A 12,298-nucleotide genomic window follows, 5' to 3' on the forward strand; every position below is an offset into this window, starting at 1 on the left:
GAGTGTAATGAGGAATAGACATTTAGGAATGGATGCGAAGAAGAGAATGTATGAAGGAGTGATTGTGCCAACAGCACTGTATGGGGCAGAAACGTGGAACATAAGAGAAGAAGAGAGAAGGAGTTTGAATGTGTTTGAGATGAGGTGTCTGAGAAGTATGGTGGGGGTTACTAGGCTAGATAGAGTGAGAAATGAGGAGGTGAGGAGGACAACAGGGGTGAAAAAGGAGCTGGGAGATAGGGTTGATGAAAGAATATTAGGATGGTTTGGACACATGGAAAGAATGAGTGAAGAAAGACTAGTAAAAGAGGTATGGAAGGCAGATGTGGAGGGAGTGAACATGAGGGGACGTCCTAGGATGAGGTGGATGGATGGGGTGAAGGGGGCTTTGGGGAAGAGGGGAATGTCTGTTGAGGAAGGAAGGGAGAGGATGGAAGACAGAGGTGAGTGGAGAATGGTTGTATATGGATGATGTGATTGCATGAGGAGGAATGGGCGGGGGGGTGGGGGTGAGGTAGTATGTGTGAGCAAATTTTGACGCAGCCCGAAGGGATTTCTCCCCGTCCGCTCCTTATATGCAAGGGGGGACGGAGAGGGGGGGTCGCCGATTAAATGAAGCGGCCTTGCTGTGGATGTGCTGTCTTGCGACACTGCTTCTGACCCAGGGCGGTGGGCAAGGTGCAGGGATGACCCGTCATCCAGGAGGTGCTCAGATGAGAGGGAGGGTGGGAGGGGTGTGGAGTGTATTTAGGGATGAAATGGGTGGGAGTGTTTTTATGCCTTTCCCTTTTTGGCTACCTCCCTTGAAAGGGGGAAAAAGCCTTGGTAGATGTATATATTTATTTACATGATGACCCTCCCTCCTTGTCCCAAGGAGGGAGGGTCATCATGTAAATGAAGTTGGTACCCTCTACTGTGGATGTGCTGTCTTGCTGCATTGCTTCTGACCTGGTAAGTGGGCAGGGATAAAAAGGAAATGGGTGACTGGTGAGCATGGGATGGGTGGGGGAGTGCATGCCTTGGTTGGCTTCCATTACAAAGGGGAGGAAACATATTGGTATATAGACAGACAGGTTCCTCATAATAATACCCGCTCCCTCAATTTTCAGTGACTGAAAACCTACTGCCACAAAGTGCAAGAGCAAGAGCACTTTAGCCTTCCTATGGTTTTTTTTTTCTTTGGATAGTTTCCTATAATGCACTAGTGTGGGGCAGTTTCTATGTTTCCAACTTATTGTAGTCAGAGGCAGGGAGCATTCACCATGTGAAAAGATAGAGGAAATACAGCTGAAGATAATTGCACTTCCAGATGGTGGGGAGGACATTCACAAGTTTAGGTGATGGGTATGAGGGCAATTATTTTCTCCAACATCCATCTTGCGAGTACTCATCAATGGTCCCCATTGGAGAAAATGTGTAGACCAAGGCAACAACTTGCTTCACAAGTGGGATGCACCTGGGATAAAGCAACAGTAATGGGAATGTGATGAATTACATTCTTTCCATGGCTTAAGAAAGGAGTAATAGGGAAATTTGTGATGGGTGTAGAAGGGGTGTAGATTTTCCTCTTCCATGGTAAGCCCTTTCACGTCAAACACATTTCTTAACCACTTCCCTCCGGGGCACATCGCACGTCTGGCAGCATTAGCTGCCCGACGTGCGATGTCTCGAAATAATAATCGCATTATAAAAAATAAAGTCAGTGCTAAATTGTCCGTTCTCTTTCACCCGTGTATTTTGATAACCATAGAAAACTGATGAAGCCAGTTTAGAGAGATTGAAAATTACGTAGGTACAACTACAATAAATATAATCAAGATGGCGACTTCGGCATCAGCGAGTACCTACTTGCTCCTCATGCCGCCTACGTAGGCAGCACCGTATGGAAGTGGTTAAGACTGCTGTAAACTTACCTGTATGAGTAACATCTCCGCAACCTTTCTGCTGATGGGTCCATGGAACCAGGGCTCTTTCTGCAGCTGTATCCTTTGGTTGAGAGGCAACTGCTTGGTGGTGCCTGTCAACCCTGTGCTACTGGTAACTGGGCTGGCAGCATTGGTTCCTCCTACACTTACACTGCTACTACTGCCTCCAAGTTGGGACAACTGCATACTGAAGGGCTCTGTTGGTCAAAGATGCCTTTTCAAACCTAGCCAGCAAACCTAGCAATATTTTTTTCACATGTATATATAAATATAGTGTTATGAACAAAAGATGAGAGTTAGAAAGTGTGGAGAATAGAGAAGTTAGCCAAACAACTTTGAGCATTACTAGAGAGATGCTAGATAATGCCATAAGCCTCAATTTTACAGAGTACTATGAGCACATTCAGATATGCATGGTTCATTTGCCACCTAAAGTTTTGTCAACCCTATTTGTGTCAGTTCTGATGCAAGGTTCTCTAGTGGTTTTCGTGGCTTTAATATGGGATTATAAATGCCGTTTCCTATTTTGCTGGAATTTTGTTATGCTTCTAGGTGTAGTTGAAAGTATCTGTCAAGGCATAAACAACATATCATAGTGGTGAGGGTCTTGACAAGTTTTGAAGATGGATGAGAGAAAAAATAATTTGGACATCCATCTTGCAGGACCACCAATTGCAGATACCCACCATTAGTCCCTCACATAGGAGGAAGATGAAGGAAGATGAAGGAGAAAGAAATGGGGATTGGGAAGGAAAAGCAAAGATGAACAAATCTGTATATAAAGATGCATAAAGAATGACACTTACGCATATCAAAAGGATCACGTTGGTCCATGAGTTGTTTGTGTTTGATGACAGCATCGTTGACATATTCTGGCTCACAACGCAGTGGGGGCTGGGTGACCCCATCACAGAGCAAATCTATTAAGTTATCTGAAACTGGAGCACTGTCAATTATTACATGCACACCTAAAAGATATCCATTTTGTCCTGAAACCTAATACAAAGATATGTATACATACATACATATACCAAAGGTTTTTTCTCCCTTACAAGGGAGGTAGCCAAAAAAACAAAGGCATAAAAACCACTCCCACCCATTCCATCCCCAATACACTTCACTCCCCTCCACCCTCCCTCTTATCTTGGCATTCAGGAGTATAAGTTACAAAATACTATTGTATAATGGATCTGTGATATATGCCACTATGGGAAGGGGAGAAAATTTTCCAGATGAAATTATCCCCATCACTGTCCACATTTCCCTTAGTTGAATAGAACTGCATGGTAGCAGCCAAAACAAACATGTCATCACCAGCAGTAAGTCATTTCAAGACAGATTAAGGATGTTGGTCTACTTCTGACATTTTTTCTTTTTCTAATTGAGTTAGGAAGCTGATTTTTTTTTTTTTTTTTTTAACTGAAAGTCATGCTCATCATTGTAGTCATTCTGATCTAGTTTTATTGAAGTTTGACAAAATATACTATACTTACATAATACATCATACCGTATTTTTTGGACCATAAGGCGCGGGCAAAATCCTTAAAATGTGCCAAAATCAGGTGGTGCGCATTATCGTGAGGTGCGCCTTATATGTGGCTTCAGTGCAAAAAAATGCCTCGGACAGTAACGTACTATTTTGACACGTTTCGTACCTAGCCTGCCGATGGCAACACTGCATAGGCCTACCAAAAGTTACAACCAAGTTATAACCAAGATGCATGTATCTTGACAAGAAAATTGCAAAAACTTCGACAGTTTTCGAGTCCATGCCACCGCATTCATTCACGCTATCATGGCTATGACATGATAGCGTCCACAACACAGACAGCCATTTTGCATTGGTCTAATCTCACTCCACTCCAACTGTAGTCATTTGGGTATTTTTTAGTTTCGACCATGGGCGTAATAAAGCAATAGAAAATTAATTATTGATTTTTTTAATTAAAATGTATCAACGTAATATGCAATTTTGTGGGCGGAAATGAAAATAAAAAATACCTTGCTACAAGCAAATATACTAATGAACGAAGTCGGTAGCATAGGATCAGGACGCCATCTTGTCGTCTTTCAATTGACGGCCTCGGTATTTCCGACAGTACCTCGCCAGGTACATTTTCTTGAAGGAATGTTATGGAGCAGAGATACATGCATTTCTTCAAGCTGCAAGAACTTTGTATACCCCGCAAGCTGAGAGAGTGGCTGAAAAGCCCGCCAACGTCTCTCACGACGACGATGAGGACGAGCCGGATGACATTTAATTTGCAGGTAATGATTTATTAAACACAGGTTAGGTTAGGTTAGGTTAGACAAATTTATCATCCTTTCATTTCTTCGACGTCGGCATCTATCATAACAAACATGGCGTACCATTCGTCTGACATGACTTCGATACTTACGAAATCTGTTTAGTATCTTTTTTGTATTTTATTTCCGCTCACAAAATTGCATATTACGTTGATACATTATAATTTACAAAATTAATAATTAATTTTCTATTGCTATATTGCGCCCATGGTCGAAACTAAAAATTTACCACCATTTGTAATCAATCTTGTGATTTGTGAATAGAGAATTCCGGGAATAAAACTGCTAATGTTGGTTTTATTCCCCACAATTCCCATAACGTGTTTATGTTGTTTTTTAGGGGTATTGGCAGGGTAGACTGTCCATGGAGGTGATCTGATTTCACTGACCAAAATAAAGAAATACATAATTTATTTTTGTAATTTTGCTAAATCCCAATCGATTTTTCTCATTCAACAACAAAAATGTTCAGTTCTGAATGCACTCACATATACATGATTATCTAATGACGTGACCAGGTGCGCCTTATGGTCAGGCGCGCCTTATGTAAGGACGGGGAATAGCAAATTATGGGTGCGCCTTATGGTACGAAGCGCCTTATGGTCCGAAAAATACGGTACATATAGTCAGGGAGCCCAGTTGAGTTTAATTACACTTTTGGGAGTGAAAGGTCTGATGTTGTAAGTTTGTAGTCATGTATGAGAATGAAAAGGAGGCATTTCTTAAGCGCAACATTCCTGGCATTTAGAAGAGGCAGGGCCAAAAGACACCCCCAAAAAGGGCATTCATTTACACTTCTGGGAACAAGACTGAAATTGGAACTGATCATTGAAAATGTACTGCTGAGTGAAATTATGCAAAATAAGAATACAGCTTTTGGGGGTCTCTAAAGGGTTCCATTTACACTTTTGAAAATGAAGCTGAAATTTACACTTTTGAGAATGAAGCTGAAAGTTGTTCTGGTGAATGCCATAACCAAGGTTGCCTAATATACATAACTTTAGAAAAGATTTCCCCTGGCAATGCTGCTTAAGAAGTCAGTAAAATTATCCAACTCAAGAATAACATTTCAGGGTTTTTCAGTTAAGAGGAGTATTTTTTTTTTTTTTTTGGGGGGGGGGTCAAAAAGGGGTTCCAATTACACTTTTGAAAATGAAGCCAAAATTTGTTCTGGTGAATGCCATAGCCAAGGTTGGCTAGTATGGTTGGTAAGAAAAGGAGATTGGATGTCCCATTCAAGGATCTGCCACCCTACAGGAAAAAGCCATGGACAAACAACTTCTTTGAAAAGAAAGACTTCCACAATGACACAGATCTCTCAATTGCATTATGAAAAAGTGACTTTTTGTGGATGGTTCATCATGCGATGGGAATAAAAGGGGTTCCTATGTGGACAGAGTTCAACAGCCAAACCTACACAGACCATCTTCCAAAGCAACAAGTTCTGTACATGCCAAAACATAAACCAGTCTCTCACAAGTGATGATGTAGTAGTTGAAACCCTTTCCATTACATAGAAGTGTGCTACAGAATCTGAACAGCCTTATTGGGTGGTGACATACAACCTGGATGTGGCCAAGAAGGTTGTGAAGATACAAGTCACTGAGCAACCCAGGTTTGACAATATTACAAAGGATTAAAATGGCAGAGCATGCCAACAGGAGACCTTTTGGTCCATATCTATGTTGGATGCAAAAAAAATCATAAATGATAAATAAATGAATAAATAAAAACTATAATAATGTAAATAACAAATAAAATACATAAATGAATGCATAGGTATAGTTGAATAATAAACAAACAGGTAAAGAGTAAATAATAATAAATTGACATATACATACATTCATATACCAAGGCTTTTTCCCCCTTACAAGGGAGGTAGCCAAAAAGGAAAAGGCATAAAATCATTTCCACCCATTCCATCCCTGAATACACTCCAAACCCCTCCACCCTCCCTCTTATCTTAGCACCTCCTGGATGACGGGTCATCCCTGCACCTTGTCCACTGCCCTGGGTCAGAAGCATTGTCACAAGACACAGCACATCCACAGCAAGGCCGCTTCATTAAATCGGCGACCCCCCCTCTCCGTCCCCCCATTTACATATAACTAATAATAAATGAGAATCAAGCAAATAATAATAAACAGACAAATGATAACAAAACAAATAATATAAAATAAATGACAGTCATTACAGCATCTTGCTTAGGTGTTTATCTAAATGATTCTTAAAGCTTTGAACTCAACTACATTGCTCTGCCTCTGCAGGAAGTTTATTCCATTAATTAATTACACAGTTGGCAAAGTAGTTTTTACCCACTTCCAAATTAAATCTATTTCCAGACAGTTTGAGACCATTGTTTCTTGTCTAATTCTCATTCAGTATGAAAATTTTGTCACTTTTGATGTTGTCAATTCCCTTTAGAATTTTAAAGACCTTTATCAAGTCACCTCAGAGTCTACACTTTTTTAAGGAAAACAAATTCATATGTTTTTGTCAATTTTTGTATGATTTATTTTTGATATTTGGGATCAGTTTTGTGGTTCGCTGTTGTACTTTTTCTAATCTGCCAATGTCTTTAATGAGATTCAGTGACCATACGGAAACAGCATATTCCAAATGTGGACAAAGTAACGATTTATATAGCTTGTTAATGAGTGATGGACTTTTGAGGTAAAAAGATCATGCAATCAGTCCTAGAATCTTATTTGGTTTCTCAGAGGATGAAATACACTGCTTTGATGATTTGAGATACAGGTAAACGTCGACTTACGATGGCCGCGACTTACGATTGTTCGACTTTACGATGACGACAACGACGATATGATAATTTAACCCCTTCCATACGGTGCCGAACACGTAGGCGTCATAAGGAGCAAGTGGATTCGCGACGCTGCCATATCGGCGTCTTGATTATATTTATTGTAGTCGCCCCTGTGTTTTTACATTCTCTCAAATGTGCCCTAAATCCCATTCTCTGTGGTTTTCAAAATTCGCGGGTGAAAGAGAGAACGATCGATATAAGCGATGACTATATTTTATGATGCGAGTATTATTACGTCACGTCGTACGGCTGGCATTGGCTGCTGCCCGCGAGATTTAAGTTCCGTACTGAAAATACATATTATAGTGTTTGAATATGGTAAAAAGGATAAAAATAATTAAATAAACTACTGTACATGTTTAATAGGCTATATTCAGTATCTCTGGTGGTTAATATACAGGTAGGCTAGGTACAGTGACCACGGAACAGTGATACACAAATTGGGGATCGACTTACGATGAAATCGTCTTACGATGGCTCTATCGAAACCTAATGCCATCGTAAGTCGACGTTTACCTGTAGTTACTGATATTTACGCAGAGATCCTTTTCAAAATCTATATTGTTTCCTTTGTCATAATTCGAGATAACTGTGTTGTAGAATTCGAGTAAGTTAGTCACGCAAGAACATTTTCGTCTGAATCCATGCTGGCTATCATTTATCAAACAGTTACATTCTAAATGATGTTCGATGGCATCTCTGATGATAGTTTCCATAATTTTTCCTACAATTGAATTCAAACTTATAGGCCTGTAGTTATTTGGATTCTTTTTGTCACCTTTTTTGAATATGGGAGTAATGTTAGCTATCCTCCATTCTCTTGGGACATCCCTGGATATGATGGATTTCTTGAAAATAATTTCTAATGGAACAACAATCTCATTTTTCATTTCCTTTAAGATTCTTGGATGCCAACCATCAGGCCCTGGTATTTGATTAACTTTGAGTTTCTCTATACACCTTTTAATTTTTTCTTTTGTTATATTTACCATTGACTTTTCCCTATTTACCCTAGACTTTTCACAGGTTTCAGTTTGGAATTCACATTGAGGTGTTTCGTTTATGAATACTGAGCTAAAATAATTATCTAACATATCACACATTCCTTCATTTGAATATTCAAGCTGACCATCAGCAGATAATGGTGGACCAATGTGATTCCTAACCTTTTTATCTCTAATGTAACTATAAATTTCTTTGGGATTCTCTTTAGATTTATCAGCAATATTCATTTCAAATTGTTGTTTTCATTTTTTTTTTTTTTTTAAATCTGTATTAATACATAATTTTGATAGATCATTACATGCACCCGAGCACTTGTATTTCTTATAAGTCTGTCTCTTTTTAGCAATACTTTTTTCAGTTTCTTTGTCAAGCCATTTTGGGCAAGTCTGATTTGGGGGACGCCTGTCCTTAAAAGGAATGTAAGTATGAATCATCAGTAAGCGTATTTTGAAATATTTCCCACATCTGATCTACAGGTCTTTTGCCTAATTCTGCCTCCCAATCTGTAAGCTGAAGCTCCTGACATAGTCCTATGAACTGAGCTTTACTGAAATTGGTTATTTTTGAAACAGAAGTATCTATTCTAAAAATTCTTAGTAGTTTGAATCTAAGTTGTGATCATTATTTGCAACAGTTTTACTCACTTCTACATCGGTTATCATGCTTTCACGGCTAGTGATCAACAGATCGAGTAAGTTTCCATGTCTTCTGGGCTCTTTTACATGCTGAACTAAGTAACTGTCACTGAGAAAATCAATCAAGCAAATACCTATATGGCCATGTTCAAGGGTCATCCAATCAATGTCAATAAAATTGAAATCACCCATTATCAATAAGTCCCGGTTGCAGGAACTAGGCAGTTCTTGAAACTACAGTTTGTTGTCTGCTAATGATAATGTCTTTGGCCTATATATTACATCTACATTCATTTTTTGTCCATTGTTTGGGTTAATTCTACCCAAACTATCATATGCATCCTGTTTCACTTTCTCTAAAACACAAGCACGGACATTGTTTTTAACATACAACAGAACACCCCTACCTTTCTTGTGGTTTCTATCCTGATGAAAGTGTTTAAATTCTGCAATATCAAATTCAGCTTCAAACTCTTTACCATTTAACCATGTCTCGGTTATTCCTATCATATTGAGATTTTCGCTTTTGACATATGCCAGTATTTCTTGGAATTTGTTCCTAATACTACGAGCATTAAAGTACATGGTTTTAAGAAACTCGTGATTATTTTTTGGACACATTTTGAGTTTCAATATCATGCCTTACATTATAATTTTGTTCTTTATTGACACCTTGCTCTATATTGATATTTGGTCCTTCATTGACATTCAATGCCTCATTAACATTTCCCCCATCATGGACATCTGGTCGCTCACGGTCATCTGATCTCTTTTGTACACTTTGCCCCACCCCTACATCACCGTGTTTCACACTGGCCTCCCGTTGTTCATAGGCATTCTGTCCAGCATCAAAGGATTACAAAGGCGGAGCATGCCAACAGGAGACCTTTTGATGCATATCTAGGTCGGATGCAAAAAAAAAAAAAAAAAATTAATAATAAATAAAAACTATAATAATGTAAATAACAAATAAAATACATAAATAAATGCATAGGTATAGTAAAAATAATAAACAGGTAAATAGTAAATGAAAATAAATTGACATATAACTAATAATAAATGAAAATCAGACAGACAAATTATAACAAAACAAAAACAAATAATATAACATAAATCATAATCATTACAGCATCTTACTTAGGTATTTATCTAAATGATTCTTAAAGCTTCGAACTGAACTACATTGCATTACCTGTGCAGGAAGTTTATTCCATTCATTAACTACACGGTTGGCAAAGTTGTTTCTACCTACTTCCAAATTGAATCTATTTCCGGACAGTTTGAGACCATTGTTTCTTGTCTGATTCTCATTCAATGTGAAAATTTGGTCACTTTTGATGTTGTCAATTCCCTTTAAAATCTTAAAGACCTGTATCAAGTCACCTCTGAGTCTACGCTTTTTTAGGGAAAACAGATTCATGTGCTTAAGTCGATTTTCGTATGATTTATCTTTTATATTTGGAATCAGTTTTGTGGCTCGCCGTTGTACTTTTTCCAGTCTGTCAATGTCTTTAATGAGATTCGGTGACCATACGGAAACAGCATATTCCAAATGTGGACGAACTAACGATTTATATAGCTTGTTAATGAGTGATGGACTTTTGAAATCAAAAGATCGCGCAATCAATCCCAGAACCATATTTGCTTTCTCAGAGGCTGAAATACACTGCTTGGATGATTTGAGGTCGTTACTGATAATTACGCCGAGATCTTTTTCACTATCCACTTTTGTTAACGAATTTTCAAATAACTTTTAATCTTACTTACTGTTATTTTTACCTATGTGCATTACCTTGCATTTACTTGTGTTAAATTTCATTAGCCATTTTTCAGACCATTGCTGTAATTTATCTAAATCTTCTTGAATATCTAATTGGTTTGGGTGATCATTTGCCACTCCGCACAGTTTTGTATCATCAGCAAATTTGGAAACAGTAGATTTTAGTCCATGGTCTATATCATTTATATATACTATGAATAGAAGTGGTCCAAGAACGGAACCCTGAGGAACTCCACTTGCAACACTTTTCCATCCAGAAGTTTTTCCCTTCCTAAAATTATTTGTTGTCCTCCAGTGACATTATATCCTACCATGATATTTTGTCCTCCACTATCTTTGTCATGTCTGGGATGTTTCATCTGCAGATATGCATTTTTAAGGCCATTAGAGTGATCATCCAGGGTCAGGGATGCCAGAGATGTTGGTGGAATCAGGGGTCCTGGCATCAGGTTCACTGAAAGGTTTTCTGGAATGCAAGATTTTCAATAGATGCAAACAGTTACATCCTATGCTGGCACTTGCCTTTCTGATACTTCACTTTTGTGAATTCTGCAAGGAACACCAGGATGATGTTGATAATCTTCGTGATATTCTAAATTCCTCTCCTGACACCAAGGATGGTAGGGACCAGCTGTGTGCCAGACAAGAGTATGACATCGTCTTCGATAATTGTGCTCATTACTCCAAGTCAACACTGGACGGAGCCCATGAACCAACTGCCAGGTTCTATATGCAGTATATCGGGAAAATCATCCTTTATCACATCATCAACAGAGCAGTCCGGGAATGTGACATCAACCTTTACACATGGGCACTCACCCCTGCTATTAATATCTTCTTTGGGACAAATAGACCAAACTATTCCAGATGGATATAAAAGCACCAACTTGATCTATTGAATCTGCTCTCTACACATCCGGGCCTGAAGGAGATGCTGAGCAATGGGCTTTTCAGTATCAGAAGAACTGAAAACCAGTTCAGAAGAATACTGATTGACCTAACTCTAGAACAAGCAATCAATGCAGACGCTGCATCCAGGATGACAGGTTACACAGACTCAACCAATAACTTCAACCCCCGTCTCCGATGGAGTGCTACGAAAGGGGCCAGAGCTGCTTCTGTATGTGTCTTGCTTGAAATGGTTGGAATGACCAAAGCTGCTGACTCTCATGCAGAGCTTTCTCCAAGTCGTGTAGCACGTGACAAGGACCTTGGGAGCTTGTTTAGCATAGTCCAAGAAGGATTTGCCAACCCACTCACTGTCACATCAGAGTCCCTTGTTAATATTCAGACAGGCAAGGCAGTTACTGCTGAAACTGCAGTGTCATTACTCAACACTGACAGCAAAGGAAGAGAAATAGACAGTGCTTTTGTTTCAGAGTGTGTAGAAGATGCTGAAAGGTTTGAGAAGCCAATCTCCAAAAATCCCTTGAAAACATTTGCTGACCACGGAGCAAGGAAAAAGCTAACTACCAACCCAATTGTTAGGGAACTCAGGTGCACAAGGGACCTCTCTGGATGGATTGCCATTATTGCTGCAAAGAGGAAAGTAGACCTGGAATACCTACTGCAGTACCCTTTGACCCCTGTGCCCCTCACTATATGTCAGACAGATGGAACATTGGTATACACTGCACACAGAAAGAAGGCAGGCCTTTTCAGAGTTCTTGAAGACAAAATCTCAGAACATGGTTCACCATCTTATTTGGAAGCAAGCATAGTTGATGGGAACTTCCTTCTATACTGTCTACCACCAGTACCGTCAACATATGGTGGACTTTCTGAAATTTTCCTTCAGTTAGTCATGAAACAACCATTGAAA

General features: G+C 39.1%; 1 protein-coding gene across 7 annotated transcripts in view; it reads right to left on the reverse strand.

Moving 5' to 3' along the window:
- The window catches only part of Shc (SHC-adaptor protein), a 291,472-nt gene that overhangs the window by 39,408 nt on the left and 239,766 nt on the right, over positions 1-12,298 (reverse strand). For 6 of the 7 annotated variants that reach the window (XM_076198803.1, XM_076198805.1, XM_076198804.1 and 3 more), the window contains 2 exons: positions 2,732-2,863; positions 1,914-2,122 (listed from right to left, as the gene is read on the reverse strand). In XM_076198803.1, coding sequence (XP_076054918.1) covers positions 1,914-2,122; positions 2,732-2,863 — 341 coding nt within the window. The other variant, XM_076198808.1, reaches the window with a different exon arrangement.

Source organism: Oratosquilla oratoria, chromosome 15 (genome assembly GCF_046742065.1).
Source record: "Oratosquilla oratoria isolate Oo_2021 chromosome 15, ASM4674206v1, whole genome shotgun sequence".
Classification (NCBI taxonomy): domain Eukaryota; kingdom Metazoa; phylum Arthropoda; class Malacostraca; order Stomatopoda; family Squillidae; genus Oratosquilla; species Oratosquilla oratoria.